Source organism: Seriola lalandi, unplaced genomic scaffold (assembly GCF_002814215.2).
Source record: "Seriola lalandi dorsalis isolate HSWRI2012SDOR001 ecotype SW California unplaced genomic scaffold, Sedor1 jcf7180002054408, whole genome shotgun sequence".
Classification (NCBI taxonomy): domain Eukaryota; kingdom Metazoa; phylum Chordata; class Actinopteri; order Carangiformes; family Carangidae; genus Seriola; species Seriola lalandi.
The window spans coordinates 1,364,429-1,387,101 of NW_019524961.1; the positions used below are offsets into that span (position 1 = coordinate 1,364,429).

The 22,673-nt window shown below is 40.1% G+C and overlaps 3 protein-coding genes across 5 annotated transcripts in view; 2 read left to right on the plus strand and 1 right to left on the minus strand.

Moving 5' to 3' along the window:
- The window catches only part of kmt2ba (lysine (K)-specific methyltransferase 2Ba), a 29,136-nt gene extending 16,060 nt beyond the window's left edge, over positions 1-13,076 (plus strand). For 2 of the 3 annotated variants that reach the window (XM_023409793.2, XM_023409795.2), the window contains exons 14-36: positions 45-162; positions 388-501; positions 1,012-1,202; positions 1,362-1,463; positions 1,651-1,761; positions 2,006-2,082; positions 2,340-2,515; positions 2,769-2,854; positions 3,433-3,567; positions 3,755-3,913; positions 4,087-4,204; positions 4,353-4,431; positions 4,743-4,903; positions 5,166-5,327; positions 5,480-7,814; positions 8,017-8,142; positions 8,461-8,579; positions 8,917-9,042; positions 9,240-9,492; positions 9,659-9,769; positions 9,901-9,984; positions 10,075-10,204; positions 11,335-13,076. In XM_023409793.2, the coding sequence (XP_023265561.1) occupies positions 45-162; positions 388-501; positions 1,012-1,202; positions 1,362-1,463; positions 1,651-1,761; positions 2,006-2,082; positions 2,340-2,515; positions 2,769-2,854; positions 3,433-3,567; positions 3,755-3,913; positions 4,087-4,204; positions 4,353-4,431; positions 4,743-4,903; positions 5,166-5,327; positions 5,480-7,814; positions 8,017-8,142; positions 8,461-8,579; positions 8,917-9,042; positions 9,240-9,492; positions 9,659-9,769; positions 9,901-9,984; positions 10,075-10,204; positions 11,335-11,610 (5,349 nt within the window). In that variant the 3' untranslated portion in view covers positions 11,611-13,076. The remainder of the gene's footprint in view (positions 1-44; positions 163-387; positions 502-1,011; positions 1,203-1,361; positions 1,464-1,650; positions 1,762-2,005; positions 2,083-2,339; positions 2,516-2,768; positions 2,855-3,432; positions 3,568-3,754; positions 3,914-4,086; positions 4,205-4,352; positions 4,432-4,742; positions 4,904-5,165; positions 5,328-5,479; positions 7,815-8,016; positions 8,143-8,460; positions 8,580-8,916; positions 9,043-9,239; positions 9,493-9,658; positions 9,770-9,900; positions 9,985-10,074; positions 10,205-11,334) is intronic. The other variant, XM_023409794.2, reaches the window with a different exon arrangement.
- A 1,765-nt stretch (positions 13,077-14,841) lies between these two features.
- Positions 14,842-18,817, plus strand: LOC111657634 (trypsin-3-like). Its single transcript, XM_023409899.2, has 5 exons — positions 14,842-14,914; positions 15,070-15,223; positions 16,075-16,328; positions 17,115-17,251; positions 18,463-18,817. Exons 1-5 carry the CDS (start codon positions 14,875-14,877, stop codon positions 18,610-18,612), a joined length of 735 nt encoding a protein of 244 aa, XP_023265667.1. The 5' UTR covers positions 14,842-14,874; the 3' UTR covers positions 18,613-18,817.
- A 243-nt stretch (positions 18,818-19,060) lies between these two features.
- On the minus strand, positions 19,061-22,173 carry LOC111657635 (small ribosomal subunit protein eS19). Its single transcript, XM_023409901.2, has 6 exons — positions 22,069-22,173; positions 21,757-21,827; positions 21,048-21,148; positions 20,076-20,259; positions 19,934-19,988; positions 19,061-19,227 (listed from the first exon to the last, which is right to left on the minus strand). Exons 2-6 carry the CDS (start codon positions 21,825-21,827, stop codon positions 19,180-19,182), a joined length of 459 nt encoding a protein of 152 aa, XP_023265669.1. The 5' UTR covers positions 22,069-22,173; the 3' UTR covers positions 19,061-19,179.
- Positions 22,174-22,673: the final 500 nt, after the last annotated feature.

Consider the following 22,673-nt stretch of genomic DNA (forward strand, 5'->3'; position numbering starts at 1 on the left):
CTTCATATGTGTGTGTGCTATTTTCTGACTTTGTGTTTGTGTAGGTGTGTATGACATGCATTCGGTGTAAAAGCTGTGGTGTGACTCCTGGAAAGTCCTGGGACTTGGCCTGGAACCACGAGCAGGATCTCTGTCCTGACTGCACTTCTCTCCACAGCAAAGGTAAGGCCTCTGAGCGACACCAGTGTTGCCTCAAGGATCTGTAGCCATAAATGTGAATACTCAGTAAATACATGGTTCATTGGTTAACTCATGACAAGGTCTGGGAGATTTACAACCAAACACGTCCACTGTTGCTTTGAGGGATGACCTGGACTTATTTATAGTTCAAATGTGTGGCACTGACAAAGGATGATGTGACTGATATCTGATCTGTATTTACATCAGGTAATTTCTGCACTGTTTGCCACAAGTGCTATGATGACAACAAACAACATACACAGATGATTCAGTGTTCAAAGTGCAACCACTGGATTCATTACTTATGTGAAGGACTTTCAGGTGAGTAACACTTTATTTGTTAAATGAGTTTTCATTCAAACTAAACACTAGATCTTCTTGACTGACAGGTTTACTGTTCATAAGATTAAGTGACAGTATGTGAAAGAATTTGATAACTGATATGGGAAAATAATACAATTTAAAAAATAAATAAATAAATAAATAAAACATCTGTTTGGCTATGTAAAATATTACAACATAGAAGCACACTCATAAATTAAAATTACATCTTAACCACTTCAATAAACAATACTTAAATAGACAAAAATAAACTCTTAATATGTCTAATAAATCATAATTTTGAGACAATTTATACACATAGATATAAATGGATTCACACATAGAAATGTATAGTACATAGTGTTAATGCGGTTCTAATCTTGCTGGATGCACATTGCTCAAAATGATTCATAGCCTTTCAAATGTTAAAACATAATGTGCTGATAACTGGATAATTTATAGTTTTTATGAATTTGCACTGAAGCGTTCATGTTTTCTGTGTCATTGCAGAGGAGCTGTTTGGATTACTGTCAAGCCAACGAGGACAGGTGGTTTTCACCTGTTCACCCTGTGGCCAACGCCGAACTGAACGCAGGAGCCTGAAGGAGGAGTTGCAGAGCAGACTGATAGCCGGGCTGGGGGACGTGCTCACCCACCTCCTCAACGACGACATCACGAAGCACCTCCTTATCTGTAAAGCGGTGAGAGATCTTCGCAGCCCCGTGAAAGACAAATATCCAAAGAGAGAGAAATGAGCACTAAAGAAATTTGCTTTTATTCATAAAAATGTTAAGTTTTGATCTTTTTTTTCTTTTTTTTCGGATGTTTTATTATTACATTTTGTCATTTTTGTCTTTCAGTGTCAGGAAACAAATGACTCAGGGTTTGTCAGGGAACAGCGTCCAGTCTGCGATCTGCAAGTCATGGAGAAGAAGTTTAAAGGAGGCGGTTACACCTCAATAGTGAGTCTATTCTCCATTATAATCTGCTAATTATGGGAATCAGTCACCACATTCAGTTCAGTGAAATTAATAAAATGAGTTATGTCACCTAATTATTTCTGTCTTTCTATGTCGCTCTTTTCTTTTTCTGAAACCCACTTTTGTGAGATGCTCTTGATTGAACCCTTGGCCTCTTTTTTTTTTCCAGAAAACTTTCCATGCGGATGTCATCTCTGTGATGAGGAAGTGGCTGAAGAAGGAGGAGCTCCTTCCTGAGAATCAGAGATTGACCAGTCAGGCCAGGACACACTATGTCAAAGTAAGCTCTCCCACGGTCTTAGTGTATTTTTAAAACCCCCTCTTTCATTGATTTCCTGTGGAGTTTTCTACTTTTTCCCTCCATTTTAGTTTTCATGGCCACATGATGGAATGTGGAGCTTAGTCACTAGACACCGAACTATAAACAGACTGTTTGACTAAAATATTGTCCAAAAATAGACAGTGTCCTTGACCACAATTTAACCTGGGTTTTCCTTTGATCTTAAATGTTGTGTTTCTGACAGTTGGTGGAGCGAGTTTTCACTTGGTTTCCTGCACGCATCCTGAAGAAATGGAGCTCATTCTCTGAGGAATTCCCAAGGTAAATTTATTAACAAGAACACTAAACTTAACATTGTTCCCTCAGCATATATACATTCACATTATTCCTTCACTGTGCATATTTGAAAGTTATAGCATAGTTGAGGCTTTAGGTCAGAGTTCAGTCTATTTAACTACAATTGAAATGACTTGGAGAATGAAAGTGTCATTAAGGAGGCTATTGTAGATGGGCTTTTGTCTCAAATGTCTTCCCCAGTCCTCAGCTCTGTTTGACTGTTCATATCTTTCTATCTGTAGTGGCATGCTTCCTGAGGCAGTCCTCCCACCATCTAAGGAGCACAGCTATGCACAGTGGCTGGAGAGGACATACCAGCCTAAGGAGTCCAGGGGCCACACGGCGGGGAAAACTCTGCTGTCGTCACTCACTACACAGCAGCCTGGTGCATCGCACAGCCTCCCTCTGCATTCACATGGTATGGAGATTATAGCAGCCTGTTCTGTATCATGTCTGTTCAGGAATGTGATCTTAGTCTGAACCTTTGGACATACAACTACCGCCAGTTTAATTCTTGGTGTTAAAGATCACATCTGTTACAGGTTGTGACATTTGCAAAAAAAAAAAAGCAAAAATGTGCGATTTTATTAATTGTATTAATTTGTTTATGTTGTTTTTTCAGGTTTCAAACATATAACGAAATATAAACATTTGGTGCTTCTCCCTCACAGGTGTAAAAGATGACCAGGAAACTACCAAGAGTAAAGATATGAGGCAGTGTGCATTGTGTCAGCAATATGGAGACTCTGCTCCCAATGTGAGTTTTGCTGTTTTTCAGTGTCCACAATGGAAGGGCTGCAACTAATATTCTCATTATCTTTGAGTCTGCAGATTATTTTCTTGATTAATCAGAAAGCAGAAATCAACAACAACAATTTCTTACTGCCAAAGGAGACTCTTTTATTTTTTATCTGACAATAGTCCCAAACCCAAAGATATTTAGCAGTTTTTATAGAATGTAAGTCAAGGACAAGCACTTAATTTCTATTATCTTATGTTCTTGTGAAGATGCAACATTGTGGTCTTGAAATGTAATCAATTAACAAAGTAGTACCAGATTAATCAACCAGTTGTTTCAGCCACATTACTCTTTACGTCAATTCACTTCTACTGTCTTAATTTCACATAAAACATATATAAATATTAATACATATCAAAAATCAAATATAAATATTTGAAATATTTAAATGCAGAAACAGGATGCATTATGTTTACATTGCAGCAGTTGCGTTGACTTTTTACTAAATGTCCTTGTCATACTTAAGTTTTTTATATAAAAATGGTGAGTTTCTGCAGCTTATTAAGTGACATGAATGTATTTCTTTATCCCAATAGGATGCAGGACGGCTGTTGTACTTGGGACAGAATGAATGGGCCCACATTAACTGCTGCCTTTGGTCTGCAGAGGTGTATGAGGACAACAGTGCACTTTTGCAAGTGCACAGCGCTGTCTCAAGAGGGCGCCACCTGGTAAGATACTATCAGGAAATAAATTAAATGTTTATTATGTCTTTAGTAGCTAGATTGTTACTTGTCACTCTAGCTCTAAATGTTGTGGGATTGCAGTTTGCAGAAGTTACATAACTCTGTGATAAACATGTGTGAAAAGGATTATGATAGATAATTAACATTAATGTTTTTGTCCTTCATTCTCCAGCGTTGTGATCGTTGTGGACAGTCAGGAGCCACCGTCGGCTGCTGTCTTGCCACCTGCCAGAGTAATTTCCATTTCATGTGTGCTCGCGCCCAGAACTGCGTGTTTCAGCAGGACAGGAAGATGTACTGCTACAAACACAGGGATCTTGTCAGTGCAAAGGTATAGGCACAATATTCCTCTCAACGTCTTTTTATTTTTAGTTGTATTATAGTTATAAATTACGGTTTACATTTATGTCAGAGCGGAAAGTATTAGTCTTTCATTCACTCACCCCTCACACCTGCTGATGTTCTTTTCATTGTACTGATTTATGATGTACCATATGTTTCCAGATGGTGTCTGGGAAAGGGTTTGAAGTCCCTCGAAGGGTGTACGTGGACTTTGAAGGGATCAATTTCAGGAGAAAGTTCCTCACAGGCCTCGAGCCCGAATCAATAAACATGACCATAGGTAAAAATAAGTGTGTGTTGTCTGTCTGTTCACCACTGTACAGGATGTGTGTCTTCATAAGGGGATAAAATATTACTACTACAGTATACATCACTATTCTCAGTTGGCTGAACCCAATCATTAAGGTTTTTTTTCCTCACTTTCCCAGGCTCTCTACAGATTCAGAAACTTGGTGTGTTGTCAGAGCTGTCATCTAATGGGAGGATGCTGTATCCAGTCGGCTATCAGTAAGTGGTCATTGTCATTATGAAGCCTTATTCAGGTCACTTAACACTGTTTAAAGATATAGATATGGATTTGAGATAATTGCTAATCTTTTATGTTTATCTTTTTTTTTTAATGTTGTGTGTGTATACTACTTTTGTAAAAATTCTTATTCGGCATGTTTGAGTAAAAAACAAAATACTTTGTAGGACAACATTCATGATACTTTTGGGAGCTTGCTCCTGCTACTGTCGTATCATCACAATGACTCTAAATAACTTCTTTGTCTTTTTGTTTATTTATATAACACATTTGTCTTCCCTTTATTCTCTAGATGTTCTCGGTTGTACTGGAGCACTGTGGACCCCCGCAGGCGCTGTAAGTACACCTGTAAGGTGACCGAAGTGAGCACACCTCTCCCTGGTGAGGAACAAGATCCGAGATGGGACCAAGAAGAGAATCACACCATAGTTCACAGTCCCAAACACCACAGAGGTGAGCAGGGCCTTACAGATCGCTCTGTTCTGGAAACAGTTTTGATGAGAGCAGTAACAGTGAAACAAAAGTTAAAAGTTGAAATGCAAAGGCTGAAAGAAGCAAATACAAATTGTAGATTGGAGGTCTGAGTGAGGGTTTTTGTCGCAGTAAGTGACACATTACACAACAACATTACAGTTTTAATATTTATTACTGCAGCTTTAAATACATTTTTCATATAATATGACACAGTGGTTGGTAACATTTTCTTCTTTGACAGATATGGAGTCCCCTGATCGCTTAAGCTCCACATCCAGTCCAATTAAGTCCACTACCCCATCACCCAACTCTAAACTGCACAATACACCTGGTTCCAAAAGTCCTGGTTATACACAGACCAGGAGACCAGCTGGAGGATCATTTCGACCTCTCCCATCTCCAGGTAAATAGTTTCAAATGAAATTTTACAAAATACTTTTTTGTTTTGATAATTTACCTTGTTTACACTGACTATTCCTCAGTATTTACAGTGTTATATCTTAGTGTATTCGTGAAGTAGACCGCATTGTTCACTATGTTGTTTGATGCTCTCAGGGTCCGCTCCCCCCAAATCCCATCACATCCTGACACTGAGGGACTTGGAGGACACACGTCGACCTCGCAGGCTGTCATCAAGAAGCCGCTGCAGTTCCTCACCAACAGACAGCGACCCATCTGTACCGATGACCCTCCGCTCCGGTGGCACCGTCCACTCCAGATGTGCCCTGTTCAGTTCCCCACCAAGATCATCAAGCTTCGGACCCGCCTCGCCTCCTCTGTCTCGACAAAACTCAACATCTCCAGTCTGGAGCTCCCCACCTAGGTCCAACTCCAGCATTTCTGCAGGGCTGTCACCTCGGCAAGGAGCTATCACTCACTCCCCCAAAGGGAGACAAAACTTTAAAATCACCACTCCAGTTTCTGCCGAGGTTCCCCAAGACTTCCTAGCATCGTCTGAGGCAGAAGACGCAGCCGTGGCCACAACCAATGGGATCTCACTAGCCCCTGATAACTTGGAAGAGGAAGTTGCCCACCTGATGTCCCAGGAGCTGCCTTACACTGTGTTTGACACTGACACAGAGGTGGCAGTGGCCTCCATGCTGAATGCAAAACTCGAGTTTGACGAGGCTCTGCTAACTGAGAATGTCGTACTTCACTGTGGAGCACAAGGTGGTAGAGGAGAGGTGGAAGGTGTTGTGCAGGATGTGGAAATGCAGGAACATAATCAGGAGAATGACTCTGAAGATGAAGACTCAAGCCATTACTTTAAGTTTTCACGTACAGTGGTGTGTGATGCAGCTAGTGGCTCAGATGCCTCCGGTCAGCTCGCTTCAGCACAGTCGATCTCGCAGTTAGATGGGGCGGACAGTGGGTCAGAGAGTGATGAAAGCGAAGTGGGCAATGATGAAGCTCAGGACGCTAAAATTCACAATCATAATACACCTACTAAACAGCTGACGATTGCACTAAAGAGGCTGGAGTCAATCTACACTGTGTCAAAGTCAACAGTCCAACAAGGAGCAACTGAGCCAGAGTTTCAGGAAAATTCTCCACCATCTGCTCTTCTTGAATCGGATTATGTACATGATGAGATGTCAGTTCAGGAGGAAGAGGTCCCGATGAGCTCGGAAATACCAACATCTCACAATGATCTATTATTGGATTCAGCTACAGGTCATTTTGTTTCTGCTGGAGATGGCTCTGTATTACACATAAATAATCAAGGTGATGATAAAGATGACAGTGTCTCATCAGCTGACTCAGTTGACGGATTCAAAGACGATTTAAATGACCCCGACTACTCACCAGAATCTAAAACCAAAAAATCTCCCACAGCGCAGATGAAAACCATCGTGGTGAAGACAAAACGTCCCACATCAAACCTCAAACGCCTGTCGCCAAAACCGTATCTTCCGCAGCAGCATAAACTCAAATTGCTGTTGCCTTCTCCACCCACACAAACTGTAAATAATGCGTCTGTTTCCTCTGCTGCTGCCACTTTTTGTACAGTCCCACGCACGCTGAGATCCCCCATTGTAATCAATGGCTTAAATGCTTTACCTATTCAACCTGGTGCCAAACAGAGCAGAACCATCGCCATCCGCTTGGACAGCTCCAAGCCAGGAAGTCGGCAGCAGGTAGTGACTCCGAATCAGGCTGCAGCCACCGACTCGCCCCCATCTTCTGCTCCTTCCCCACAAGTCCTGCTGGTCAACCGTCAAGGTCAGATTCTCATCAAAGACCCGAGGTCAAACACTTACCAGTCACTCAATACAAATTCTCCTACTTACAGTAAAATAAGCCAGATAGCCAAGATTCTCCACAGTGGTAACGCTTTGCAGCGCTCTGTCCCTCGTGTCATAATAAAGCCTCGCTCCAACCCTTCTGCCACAAGCACCCCTGCTGCCAGTAACCACACAACAACGGCGGAGAGAAAAATCATTGTCAGAGTGGTGCCAGTGAAAAGCGGCGGCACTCCCACTTCTACAGCTCCCACTAGCGTCCGGAGCGTAACTGAACCTGGTCTCTCCAACATTGAAGAAAGCACTGCTCAGGCTATTATTGACAGAGCCATGGCTACCCACCGCCACGCGCAAAGGACAAAACCCATCATCCTCAGTAACCCTCGACAGCCAAAGGTCAGACATCGAAGATCATCCCAGTTTCAGGACGCAGAGGACTCAGATCAGTCACCAGAGGCGTTTTCAGAGTTGCCCAGCAGTTTAATCAATGAAGCAGATTTGAACTCGCAACCAACACCTGCCTCATCACGCCACCAGGTGAGAGTTAAGAGAGTGTCATCAGTGTCTGAAAGGCCCTCTCGGAAGAAATCCAAGATGGACTTCTTGATGGATCCCTCAAGTGAAGTGGATGACGTTAATGAAGCCAGGTATTGAAAGACTTGTAATTCTTTTCTTAGTAAATAAAACAGATGATAAAAACTAATATTTGTTCTGGTCTAAATGTTGACACATGATGAAGATATTTAATAGTTTGTGTATTAATCCAACTATTACCTTTAGTGGCTTCCACAGCCTCAAGAGGTGGAAAAGATGGTGAAATATAAAATACAATGTTTTGATTTCATTCAGCAGATCCAGTGGTGTGAGAATGAAAGCACCAACAATGAAGGATATTCTTGATCTAGACCAGAAGATATTTTCTGATGAGCCTGAGCCACTGAGAATTACTGCTCCACCACCGCCTACACCCTCCAGGTTAGTTCCTCTTCAAAGTGTCCTCATTTAGATTATTATGATATAAAGTAACAAAGAGGTAAATGTTAGAGTCAGATTACATAAAGTTGAAGCTCAATATTTACCCACTTCGCAAGTCAGCTTATTTTAAAAGAAAAAGTTTACATTTGCACCCTTTTAAATACTATTGGAAGAAATGTTCTGAATCAAATTCTTGCAAAATTTAGTTTTTCTTTCCTGAACAGGCCTTTTTTAAAAGTGGTATGGATAGTACCTGCCAATCTCGTTGCTGCATTTATTGTTTATACTTTTACTTATTTGTTTGTCCTTTCCGCTCAGGCGTTCTCAGGTTGAGAGTCCACCTACATCTGAACACACCAACAGCCACAGTATGAGTAATACACACATGTGGGTCAGCGCTCGCCACGGAGACCTCTCTGAATGGGGCCCTTATTCAGGTTTGTGACTGAACATTAAATGTTTATTTATTTGGAGCTCTATCAGTGTCACCAGCATAGCAGCTGCTCTTTTTAATGTTCACAGTAAAAAAACAAAAAACAAAACGTGCAACAGCAATTAAATGTGATTAAATGATTTAAAATATTTCCAAAAGCCACTCAGAGACTAATCCCATTATAGTGTGATGTTATGAGATGGTATCTTGTTCTTAAATTTGCCTGACAAAGTCTAATTACTCAAAATCTAATTAAGTTAAATTATTTAACTATAATCATAGCTGGAATTATTGGAAATATTGTACATATCACTTTCTTGCAATTACATTTAATTCTACAGGTTTCAGCTCAGAAGAAGATGCACCTGCACCTAGATACAGAAAGAGGACGTACATGAACCAGCCCCATCTGCGCTTTGAAATCACCAGTGAAGATGGCTTCAGTGTTAAAGCTAACAGTATAGAGGGTAATAACAGCTTTTTGATTTCATGTTTGCCTTCTGCCACTAACTGTAATGTTTCACAGACCTTTACCCACAAATTAAATCAATGAATGTTTAATTACAGTGAAAGCAATTGAGAGGAGTGAACTTAGAAAAATCAATTTTGTGCATGTGAAGTGTTACAGAGCTCACACACCTTCCTCGTCTCTTTCCTCCCTCAGTCGCCTGGCGTGCAGTGATTGACGGTGTCCTTGAAGCCCGAGCCGCCTTCCACCTGAAGCAGCTGCCCCTGGGTGGGATGAGCGGGCCGCGGGTGCTCGGTGTCGTCCACGACGCCGTTATCTTCCTGCTGGAGCAGCTGCAGGGGGCCGCAAACTGCAAACAGCACCGCTTCCGCTTCCACCGGTGTGATGACATCGAGGAAGAGCTTCCCCTCAACCCGAGTGGCAGTGCCCGAGCTGAAATCTACACACGGTACCAACACAGCCCCAGTTACTTTCTGTTAAAACTGGTTTTAAATAAACTTGTTGATAAGGTTTATTTAAGTGTTATTAGTTGATGGCTTTATTTTTATTTCTTGTCTGCGATTTAATTACACCTCAAATAAATTGTATTTTTTCTTTCCTCTTTTCCTAACTAGGAAAGCAACTTTTGATATGTTCAACTTCCTGGCATCGCAGCACAGAGAGCCCCCTGACATTATAGGGCCCTTTGATGAAGAGGAAGATGAATTCCCACTGAAATCTTCCAGGTTAGAGCATTTCAGTATTGCCACTTTCTTGCTCCTCAACATTTGAATTGTAACCCACTACACTCCATGTTGAATATGAGTTTAAAATTTGACAGATTCAGTGCCACGTTTTCTTTGTTTCACTCTGACAGGCGGGCCACCAGCAGTGAGCTTCCCATGGCTATGAGATTCAGGCACCTGGAGAAACTCTCCAAAGAAGCAGTAGGAGTTTACAGGTAATGGCAAACAAATAGCAGAAAAGAAATTTTATGAATTTAAAACACACCATGTGTGCTCAATTATATTTCCTACCTTGATTCTTTTAGATCTCAAATTCATGGGCGTGGACTTTTCTGTAAGAGGAACATCGAGGCGGGAGAGATGGTGATAGAGTACGCTGGTACCGTCATTCGCTCTGTCCTCACTGATAAGCGGGAGAAATATTATGACAGCAAGGTGACTAAACACAATACACACTTTTGTATTTTGAAATCATCATCATGACATACAGAGATCATTGCTGAATTCCAATGTCCAGTGCACTTTAATGGGTTTAATGCTCCTGGGAAGTCTGCATGTCAAGGTCCACATGGGACCTCAGCTGGACCTTTTGCAGACTATCAGAGTCACAGAACTTAAGTTAAACCTTGGTTCCTCCAGGGAAATGCAGGTAGGAGGAACTGAGATCCTCAAAAGCTTTCTGTTCCCCAGGAAAACACCTAATATTTGTTCAGATATTGGCAAATTGGCACCATTAAAAGTGCCAATTTTGCTCTTATTGGCTATTTATAAATGATTAGCAAATAGCAATTCCTGGTTGGAGGGGAAAAAAGAAAACCTCAAAATGTGATGATTTTCAGGTTCTGCGTTTATAAATCCTTTTTCTATAATTCCAAAGTGGATTGAGCGAATTGAGTGGACAATCGTCCCGTTGTTTTTAGAACATTCTTCATGCACCTGTGCCTCTGCTGTACATTTGCCTTTATCTCCTCCTGCACTCTCCCCCCTTCAAATCTACAACACTCCCCTGAGAAGGTCTTTGAAAATCCCGGATTTATTGCAGATTAGATGATGTAGAAGAAAGGAATACTAACAATAATAATGTAGCCTCCCATATTTATTTCTGAGGCTATTTGTATCTTATATTTTTGATGTGCAAGTTAATTGATACGGTGAGGCTCAGTACTGCACATATCGATCTCTGGACTAAGTGAAGCAGAAACTCCTGCACATATCTTGTTCAATTGTCAGTACAGTTCAACCCCTCACGGCCCAGAGAGTGTGTCAGGGTTCAGTCCACAAGTCGGGGGGTGAGCATTCGGATTCAGTCCCTGCCTCATTATTTTGCAAGTTCATTTGTGTTTCACTGATGTGACCTGCTGTTCCTGATATCCTGTGCGTTTTGAGCATTTCTGTTAAAATGTAAACATATATCTACTTTTGAAAAAAGAATTAACTTCAAATGACTCCGACTGAATAATAGTTACTTTGAGCAAAAGCAAACCACTGCACAAAGTGCAGTTAAGCAGTTAAATGTGGTCAAAATGTGGAAACATTTTGTAAGTCTGTTGTTTAATCACTCTCAGGGCATCGGCTGCTACATGTTCCGAATCGATGACTTTGACGTGGTGGACGCGACGATGCAAGGCAACGCGGCTCGTTTCATCAACCACTCATGTGAGCCAAACTGCTACTCTCGTGTCATCAACGTAGACGGCCGCAAGCACATCGTCATCTTTGCCCTGAGAAAGATCTACCGGGGAGAAGAGCTCACCTACGACTACAAGTTCCCCATCGAGGACGAGGACAACAAGCTGCACTGCAACTGCGGGACAAGACGCTGTCGACGCTTCCTGAATTAGTACAGCATCTCACTCACTCACTCACTCACTCACTCACTCACTCACTCACTCACACACACACACACACACACACACACACACACACACACACACACACACACACACACACACACACACGTACCAATAGCCATCTTGTTAAATGCACTTGAATTCAGGAGGTGGACTTTTATGAGATGTTGAAGGCGACTGATGTGACGTAGCCATAAGAGTGAGGTTGCTGATGCACACAAACTGATCTACTGAGTCTTCACTTCATTGGAAGCTTAATTTAAAAACCGGGCGAGGGCAGAATTCAGTTGTTTATTCTCTGTCGTCTGAAGTGATGTGAACAGTCACAGAAACCAGACTAGAGCCATATGTCAAAGCTCGGGATGAAGACTATTTATAGAGTTTCAGACTGCTGGATTGTTTTGTTTTTTTTTGTTTTTTTTTCTTGGATTCATGTACTGTTTGACCATCTCATACACCACACTCTTTCAGTTTTACATTACCAAATCTGTCATCAAGCTCTCTGCTGCAACCGGAGCTAGACAACAGCCAGAAGATTACTGCCAGCTACAGACGGTGCAAACTAAAATAACCTGATTGCAGTTATTACTGTGTAAAGAGGGATCCATTATTATGCTGGTGTCTTTGTAAATACAAGGTCTCAGAGAAGGATGAGGTGAATTAATTTCATTCAGCACCTTACTTTGTCAAGACCCTCTCTGGCAGCACCGGTGTCCCAGCAGACGGGACAAGTTTTTATTTCAGAACAATATATACATGTTAGACTCAAAGCACCTCATGTACATTGTTGTGCAGCTACGTTTTAATGTCACTCTGGATACCACAGGGACAATGATGTTTCAGGTGCTGGTGACATTTACCCTAAAAGGTAGTTTTAATATAGTCACCCAAACCTTTTCCCTCATTCAGTCAGTTGAAATGTCTTGTTTTTATTTGTAACGGCAGATATGCTGTGACCTAAATGCTTTTATCCCACTATAACAGTCTGTTCTTTATTTGTTCATTTGTGCCGTTTGTGTATTTTAAGGTCTATGAGGGAGTTTCCGAATATAGTGATCTTGCTCTACTCAGTCCCTTATAAATCTTTTTGTATTTTTGTATATTTGAACAATAAATGTATATTCAACAAGCTGATGGAAATAAATGTGTTTGAACTTTTAACTTTGTTTGTAAGTGAAGGCTGACTAATAGAACTGAAGCTACTGCTGAGTAATGATCCTAAGTTAATGTTTTTTGGGGTTTTTTGTCCGCAGCTGTTTTGCACCCTCTCCCTCCTGTTTTTGTCTTTCACTGGTGTACTACCTCAAAGGTGTTATGAAGCAAGATTTAATTTAATTACACAACACATTTGGTGGAAAAAATGCTTCCTCATTTCCTCATTGTTCAATCTTTCCAATCATTACATCTTTATGGTATGAAAACAACCAAGATCAATACTATTAAACACTGACTTACTATTATGCCTGCAATTATTTTGTGAATAGATGTGGCCACTTTTTCTTTTTTTTTTTTTTTTGTGCCCGTTTATTCCTGCGTGCATCCCTTCCCAGCTGATTGATGTAGATAGGATCCTAAACTTCAGGCTGAGTGCTGTGGATGTATATTTTGTTTTTTAGGATTAATAATTGAATTTGACACGCAAAGCTTTGTTACTTTATCGGCTCACAATGAATCCTTACCTGTACATAGTTGTATAAAGAATTTCTAAACCTGTTAAATATTTTTTTATCTGCAATTTTTTTTTTATTTATGTTCAATAAAAATTTGAAATGTTCAGAATTTTCTTTTGCCCGTTTTTTTTTTTTTCCATTCAGTATATATTGAATGAATTAAATTAAATACAATTTGCGATTCTCAGGTGAACATACATAAATACACATGAACATTTATACATCACAATGCATCAATATTACAAATTTTAGATTAATTCAAATACGCCATAAAACTGGAAGACAAATTTGATAATTGATCAAAATCTGACTATTTCACTTTTGTAAACATTTGATGGTAGAGATTGTCAGGAGAAAAAATACAAGAAAAACAAATAAGCTACTGGCTATTTAAACTCAGTCATCTACGCAAAAAGAAAAAAAAAATGAAGACAAATATTTTCTGGCAAAGACAATGTTTGTCTTTGCCAGAAATCTATGTTCCTCATGCTGATATCATACCTATGGAAAAAAAAAAAAAAATCCTGCACACTGTTGACGGCTTGTATTCACTTCATCTAATTCATATAGTCAAATGGCAAAAAGTATTAGACTGCATTGGTTTTGGCTAATTAACTGTAAACTTAAGAACTATGCTATTAACTAGTGGCAACCTGGGGTCAGGACCCCTATTGGGGATTGTGAGATTATTACTTGGGTAGGAAATACACAAGAACTAGATATAGTTTTTTGTGTGTTATTCTGTTTTTTTATTTTCTCACATTCTGTATAGATTTGCCTCTTCAAGTGAAGTAGTCTGAAGCAGGTAGTTCAACTCAAAAACATGCAACCTCACGTTTTAACACTGGTTTGTATAAGAGGGGCATAAACAGTTTAACTTAATGGTGCTTAATACATATACAACCTTCATTTCCACCCTTTGTGACCACCCTTGTTACCTTTTATATCTGAGCAATGCTTACTCATCACAGGCTGCATATGTCCCTGAGATTTATCTTATGTCCCGTTGAGGGGCTCCTGAACCTCAGGTTGGGGGACACAGTCATCTTTCTCTTACGCTGCATTTTCTCCTGTGTTGCTGCTGCAGTTTTGCAACAGTCTTATCAGGTTTTCTGTGGATTAGGAAGAAACAGAATAGTGACACCTGCAAATTGTGAACTGCTATCAGGCATAACCACAGCTGAAGTACGCTACTGTATTTCTGGACAAATAAACACGCTATAGGAGATGCAACATCTGTTTTATGACTGAGTCTAAAACTGACAGTAAAGATGTTTTTGGTGTTAAGTTCCACAGTGTGTGTGTGTGTGTGTGTGTGTGTATATATATATATATATATGTATCGTCACTGAAATTACATAATTGCTGGTTGCATAACTATCAGTTGAACACTTAAATCAGAAATTCCCTTAAGTGACCTGGTGGTTTTTATCGCAAGGTCTTGCTGTTGCTTTCAGCCATATGGCTCCTTCCCAGAACAGTTTTGCCTTTTACTTTCCTGACCTTGAGAAAGTTGGGAATGTAAAATGCCAGACAGGTGTATAAAAGGAGTTTCAGTGTGGGCTTTCTCTTACATTCAACGACCATGAAGGCCCTGGTATTCCTTGCTCTGCTTGGAGCAGCATGTAAGAGACTAACAAATTTTATTCTTCTTTTCTGTTTTTGAAATATAAATGTGGTAAATTTATTCTAATGCACTTGTTTCATTACTATAAAAGTTTATTCAAGTACCACCAGGGGTTTTTCCACATGTCATATTATACATTTTTTGCTGTTTCAGTTGCTGCAGCTGAGGATGATAAGATTGTTGGAGGGTATGAGTGTCCCAAACACTCTGTCCAATACCAGGTGTCTCTGAACGCTGGATACCACTTCTGTGGTGGATCCCTCATCTCCAGCCAGTGGGTGGTGTCCGCTGCTCACTGCTACAAGTCGTAAGTGCAGGAAATGATATTCTCCAAAATATACATCAAAGACCACCTCCAGACACGTTTAAGACATACAAAAATACTCTGCCTCTGAATATGTTTCATTTGAAAAGTTTAACAAAAGAAAAGTCTGTTCCCAGTGTAAGTGCACTGGAAGTTTCCTCATCACATTTGTTTAAGTTGCATTGGCTCCTAAACTAGTTGTGATGCACTAACACGTTTTAAACTGAGATTTAAGTTGAGCCCAGAAAAATTTTCCCCTTTCAGCAGATTAATGTGAAAAGAGCAAACTCTGCACAAGCTTAACACACTTTTGAAAGGACGGCGACTTTGAATTTAATCATAGCAAAGCACTGGGATCATTTTTGATAATGCATTAATACCAGGGTTTTATTGGTTTGCAGCTGAGTGTAGTTTGCCCAATGACTTGTACATACTGTACTTACAGACCTAAGACACTGTTGCATGATTTAAAATACAGCAAAAAAAGGCTCCTTAAAAATCTCCCAACTGCTTGTGCTAATTTCCAAAGTTAAACAAGTGTAGATTAATTTGTGCAATATTTAAAGCACGACTGTGTGATCTTTGGAAGATGAAATAACACAATCTTTTTGTTACCAATTTTAAATTGAATTTATGAGAAATAAAACACATCCTTGCTCAATTCAATGCACTCACAGGTTTGGCTGTTTCAGCCTTACTTGCTCTGGTATGACCAGCAGCTTATGGTGGCTAATGTTAGCAAACTATTGATAGATGTTGCTTTGAAAATGAAAACACTCCGAGAAAATGTTTCATAGGCTCATGATGACGTGATGACATGATGAAACTAACTTAACTTTCATTGCCTCCACCAGTCGTATCCAGGTCCGTCTTGGTGAGCACAACATCGCTGTGAATGAGGGCACCGAGCAGTGGATTGATGGCGCCAAGATGATCAAGCACCCACAGTACAACAGCTACAACCTGGACAACGACATCATGCTGATCAAACTGAGCCGCCCCGCCACCCTCAACAGCTACGTCCAGACTGTGGCCCTGCCCACTCGCTGCCCCGTGGCCGACGAAAACTGCCTGGTGTCCGGGTGGGGAAACATGTCCGCCAACGGCAGTAAGCTGAGTCTGAAAGCTCAGACACAAAGAAGTGGGGTGGTTGAGGTTGTAAATGTGGTCAAAAATGATGATGTAGGTTGTGACTCATTCTGCACTGAGGTCAAGAAAACAACTGATAGACAGCAGCTGGAAGAGCCTAACCATGTCATTGTGTGGGTCTGAATGAGTTCTGATCATAAAAGACAAGCCTTATTAATTAAAGGAATGTACTGCTATAACCAGCCAGGTTCACGCCAGGTTTAATACTAAATAGCTGGGGTACCTCTTTAACATAGAAAAAGTGCATTTAATTCATACAGCCGTGCACACTGACATGCATATCTATGTCTCATAATTTAGGCCTGCAACAAATTAAAGCTGCTACAGATTGTTATTTATTTTTTAGTGTCAGTGGTACTGATTAATCAAGTAAGTGTTTAGTCCATAAAATATCAGAAAATGAATTTCCCAGAACCCAATGTGACATCTTTATATTGCATTTTGTTCGACCAGCGGCCCCAAAACCAAGTGTCTGTAGTTTACAACGATTTGAAAAAGGGAGGAAAGCTGCAAATCTTCACATACTGGCAACCACCAAACATTTGGCATTTGTTCCTGATAAATTAAGGATTAATTACCAAAGTTGGAGTAAATAAACTTTTCATCTACAAATTAGTTAATCAACTCATCACAACATTACTCATATCATACTTGATATCTCATAATATCCATGTGATACAGAGGAAATTATAGTATTTACATACTAGTTGGTCCAGAAACTGAGACTTGCCTTCCTGCTCCCCAGGCAACTTCCCCGACAGGCTGCAGTGCCTGAGGCAGCCCATCATCGATGACAGGATCTGCAGGAACGCCTACCCCCACCTCTTCACCCAGAACATGGTTTGCTCCGGATTCATGCAAGGAGGCGCCAGCAGCTGCCAAGTGAGTTGGACTAAACCACAGTGAACACGCAGGGAGTCAGGTGGTAGATGACGGTGCATCACCTTCCCGCAGTGCAAGCAGTCTGTGACTCAGGGGTGTGGTACTGAGCACACAAAAGTACACAGTACAGCCCTAATTTTTCACTGAGCCTTGGTTATGCTTCTTTCTTAAATGCAAATTATGCATTTATCTACTCTGATACCCACTTATGGAATTACCCCTACACCACTGCCACTGTGAATGCAGGAAGAAGATGCAACAGTATTGCAAGAGACATATTTACCATCTGATCATGTTTCCTCTTCTAGTTTTATTTAATGCTTTATGATCAGTGTAATTGAAATGAAGTGAAAGGATCATATAAAAGCATATATGGGAGGATACTCAGTGTGTAAAACTATAATCATTAAACGGTACATTAATATGAAACAGTAAGACATTTTATTTCTATGAGTAATTGACTTTGAATATCCAACTCACAACCACCTACACCAGTATTACATTATGTGGCTAATATCTGCCGACATAGTGGTTTTTATCATAATACATTGTTGATATTAATATATTATTGACTGAGTTTGGCTGTTAGCTATCAGTTTAATATCTTTGGTTGTATTAGGTCATTGTGGGCAATGTTGCAAATCAGTGTATACAACAGCTTTATGGCAGCACTGGATTCACAGGAACTTTGAATCTACGTGATGACTTTATTTGTTGGGTATTTAATGACAACAGTCATGTCCATCTGATTATTTTATCTATAAACTGTTCCCATAAATTGTACGATAGTGCAATATTCTTATTTTTTACTTATGCTGTGAAAGAAAACCCTCCTGGTTTTGAGGATTGACAAGTTAATTCTGTGAATGTACTTTGTCGGCTCTTAAAGAGTAATTTAACACCACCTTAAAATCTTGTTTTCGCTGACCTGTAGAGGTTTAACCTGTCACCTTGCTGCTGTGACGCACATGTGTAGACCAGGACCCCGTGAAAACTGTCTTGGGTGGTTACAGTTGCAACAAAGCAAACTTCTGACCACACCCAAAGGTGAAACAGGCTTGAGACTCTCGACCAGAGAGGGCAGCAAAACACTTCTTTTCAGCCTGGTGTTATGTTACTCTATTGTTCTTGAGTTACAGAATGTGCTATGTATTAACTGAGCACTCACAGTAACATTTAAACCCCTGTTCTTTCTCTGCCTGTGTTTGCAGGGAGACTCCGGTGGTCCTCTGGTGTGTAATGGTCAGCTGCAGGGAGTCGTGTCCTGGGGGTATGACTGTGCCATGCAGGGACACCCCAGTGTCTACGCCCGTGTGTGCCGCTACAACAGCTGGATCAGCACTGTTATGCGAAACAACTAAAGACACACAGTCACCCATACATCCACATGCAAGCTAACACTACAACACCATATTCAGTATTCAGACTCAGTTTAATCAGAACACCTTCTGTATTATCATGTCATTCATATACATCTCATAAATAAAATGTTTGAGCATAATATTCTGTAACCAACACTGAAGACAAAGAATTGAATAAATTAATAAAAATATACATTAACATCCATTTCTTTCTTTTTTACATTGAGTTTCACAGTTGTTGTCAAAACAACATTAAAATGCTCTTGCTTAGAAATACTGCATTCTTCCTGTGCCCATTCTGTGTTTTGCTGTCGCAACACCACAGCTGTCATGAAATTCATAATGAATTTCAAATGACAAAGAAACCTAAAACTGTTGCCAAACATCCATGTATAATCTTTAATTTGTTCTTACAGTACTATAGACACATGCATACTATAGACACATCTCTATGAAGTGCCTTTTGTAATGTGGGCACTGGAGTGATAAGGGAAACAAGCGAACTTGAGTAAATAAGCAGTAAGGCATAACTGCATTTCACTCGTCTGGATTCTTTGCATGCAGTCCTCAGATGGTGCTTTGTAAACTTCGCTGTTTCTTGTTTGCTGAGGCAACCTAAACATACAGAGATAAAGAGTGAGAGAGCAGGAGGGATAGTCATGCCGCCATATCAAACAGGAAAGCATGTGCACTGGTCATAGAAAATATTTAGGGATGGCATGAATGTAAACATGTAACTTAGTTACTTAAATACAAACATTAAAGCAGTTTTAGTTTAATCATTGTCATTATGGCAATAACTGACACAGAACACAAGAGGGAGCCACTCATTTGAGGACTGGACATGGTGGCAAAGTATTCTTACCGTTTTGTTTAAAATGTGTTTTAAAATAAATATTTTCAGTTAAACATTGTGACTAGTAATTTAAAACTATATCTACTTTTTTGAGTCAGTAAATTATTTGTATACTTATTTATTTGTTACTTTATAATACTATCAGTTCACTATAATTATACTTCTTTGCCTTTTTCTAGACAAAATCATATAAATTGTCTTCTAGACCAGAAAAAAATTAAATGTAACCTTACCCATGATGCACAAAGGGGTTGCAATCTGGATTTGAACACATTTTATGAATGCATGTAAACTAAAACTGAGTGTTTCGCTGCTACTTAAAGTATGATCATAGTTCACTTTCATTTAAGTAATTACTGAAATAATATATACAGAGATCACGTAGGACAGGATAACAATAAAATGTCCCTATTGGCTCATGCATATACATACATATAAACTGCAGTTGCCGCAGTAACAACTCACCTGACCTGCGATCCTATCAAGATCTCTCTGACCCTGAGGAGTAAGTCTCCGTCCACTGTAAGCAAATGTTAATTAAAAAATCATCCATTACTTATTCAGGTCACCACTTTACAGTCTCATACCCAGCATCCACTTCTCTTACCCACTGGGGTCCTTCTCTACCATCTTGAGGCCCTCCAGAGCCTGGAGGACCTTCCTCGCCACATTCCTGGAGCCCACGCTGAAGTGGGCAGGGCAAACACCGTTCCTCTGACGCCCTCCGTAGATCTTGATCATGGAGCCCACGCCCACCCCTCCGCGAAGGTACAGGTGACGGGCTGTGGATGCTGGTGAAATGTACAAACAGTATATACTTTACTTTGCAATACGTCCCTGTTTTATCATCTGAAACGCTCTTGACTTGTTCACCCAAAAGACATGAAATCAAACATTCCAACTTATCAAATGTGTGAAATTCTTCTTATGCTATTGTTAGGTCAATAAACCTGAGTAGATAACATACACAGCAGCTGAGGGAGGATTGTGTGCATATGCTTTTACAGTATATACTGTACCAGTTGTGGAAAACCTCATAGGACGGGCCAATATTACACAAGGAGTATTATCATTTATCACATGGGTTCCTGAAATAGGGTCCAGAGACCAGCAGGAGTCCTTGTGATGATCACAGGGGTGTCTAGGAAAATGTAAATAATTTTACATGTATTTCACTCATTTGATGTTGGTGAAATCACATTTGATGTACATCTCAAGACACAGAGTTGTTTTATTTAGTGTAAAATCACATGATCAGTGGGAAACTAATCTTTATATAAACAGGTTGATCTTAAAAATATCTATATATGTGTGAGGGAGGAAGGAAGGAAATGCTGAAAAACATTTAATTTCACTCATTTTTTGGTAAAATGTTTTGTTTTTAAAATGCAAGGAAACATGGACACATGCCCAGAACCCAAGATGTTGCAATCCAACAGTAAACAAAATCCCACAGGGACAGATAAAGAAAAGCTGCAAATCCTAATATTAAAGAAGCTGGAATATACAGATTTTTGGCATTTTAGCTTTGTTACAGCTGCTGCAGATGAACTGATGAAACACTTCCAGTGTGACCAACCTGCTCTGGTGTAAAACCAGTTGTCATCACAGGGTGCCAGCTCCTTGTGCCTGGCAAGCTTCACCGTGTCAACCCACTCTGGGACCTTCAGTTTGCCAGACCTGAAAAATCAATTATCAGTTGATGTGATGAATCAACTGACGGGCCATTAGCTCAAACAACATATGCCACAGGAAGACAGGATTTATTCAACACATACTGTATGTATTTTATTTACATATTTATTAATGTTTTTTTCCCTGAAATATCAACATTTAGGCTTATTTATTATGTAATTTAGGTGAGATGAGCCTGAAGATTGAATGAGGCAGTATGAGTAGAAAGAGATCTCACATGTTTAAAATTTAAAATAAGTGATTCTGGAATCAATAAAGACATGAATAAATACAGAAAGATATATGTAAACCATGGGATTTTTAAAGCTGTGGTCAATATGCTCATGAAATAAAATTTAACTCTGCTGCTTTTCACTTTTTTATTTCACAAGGTAACTTTAAAAAAAAAAAATCACTTTTCATCAAAAAGTTTATCTTTCAATCATTAATAAAGAAACTCCAATTTTAAATTAAAATGCAATGCATTTTCTCATCACATTAAAGTCAACTCTTTATTTTTGCCCTTTACTTACATTCACCGTCAGCCTGAATGATTGACAGGTGGATACCAACCAGTCATGCAGCTGTAAGGCTGGTTTTTCAGCTTTACTTACTTTTTGAGGAAAGCTGAGAGAGCCCTGACAAACTCCTGCTGGTTGACATCTTTCACCGTGACACTGGGCATCTAAAAAGGCAAATTGGAAACAAAGGTGAGTCTAAAATTGAATTTTAAATGCTCTCAGAGTGGCCTCGGAGCCTAATGCGCCGTTGGAACAGTCGGAGTAGAGCTGTGACATTTTTTGCTAACGTTAGCCACTAGCTAGCTAGCTAAAGTAACTGTAACTGGTGGCAGGCAAGACGTAACGCCTCTGACAGCTACCCATATATACAGCTCTCATAACATCCAGTAATAACCAGTGTCTTACTTTTCATATACCCTGCTAAGCAGACGGCCAGGTGGTCAGGTTTGGGATGGAGTTTAGTCCCCGTTTAGCCGATGGCAGCTAATGCGGTGAAGCAGCAAAAGAAAGGATGCTGAGGAGGGAGGGAGGGAGGGAGACTGCCCTCATTTGGAAAGGATGATGATACCGTAGCCTGAATTAACCTCACCAACAGCTGCAAATTCCTGCTTATCCCTGCCCTTAAACCAAAGTAACTCGAACACTAACGGTAATATTCTCCATTTATATTTTAATCGCACGGTATGGTTCATATATGTGTAAAAGTGATGGTTAAACAATGTTGACACTGAGGTTTTCCACTCTGATGCTGGATGTGAGCTATCCCTGTTAAATCCCGGCCACAGTGTCTCAGCAGAGGGTAAAGTTGTGGCATCTTTTTCACTTCTCTTGCCCATTTCTCTGTTTCAGGAAGTGTGCTGCAGTCAGCAGGAGAGGAGAAAGCAGCTCAGTGAGGAAGACACCACCAGTGAAGGGTTAGTAGCCCTCACCCACTCACCTGTCTTTACTCCCTTGAATGAAATATGTTTGTAGCTTAAAAGCAATCCAAACACTGCCAGTAATCACGATCC

Excerpts from the sequence above, each read along its gene's own strand:
- LOC111657634 (XM_023409899.2), top strand. The coding sequence starts at position 14,875 with ATGAAGGCCCTGGTATTCCTTGCTCTGCTTGGAGCAGCAT. Across the intron at positions 14,915-15,069 it reads TGCTCTGCTTGGAGCAGCAT|TTGCTGCAGCTGAGGATGAT; the intron begins GTAAGAGACTAA and ends TTGCTGTTTCAG. Across the intron at positions 15,224-16,074 it reads GCTGCTCACTGCTACAAGTC|TCGTATCCAGGTCCGTCTTG; the intron begins GTAAGTGCAGGA and ends TGCCTCCACCAG.
- LOC111657635 (XM_023409901.2), bottom strand. The coding sequence starts at position 21,827 with ATGCCCAGTGTCACGGTGAAAGATGTCAACCAGCAGGAGTTTGTCAGG. Across the intron at positions 20,260-21,047 it reads CTGGTTTTACACCAGAGCAG|CATCCACAGCCCGTCACCTG; the intron begins GTTGGTCACACT and ends ACATTTCACCAG. Across the intron at positions 19,228-19,933 it reads TTGATAGGATCGCAGGTCAG|GTTGCCTCAGCAAACAAGAA; the intron begins GTGAGTTGTTAC and ends CTGTATGTTTAG.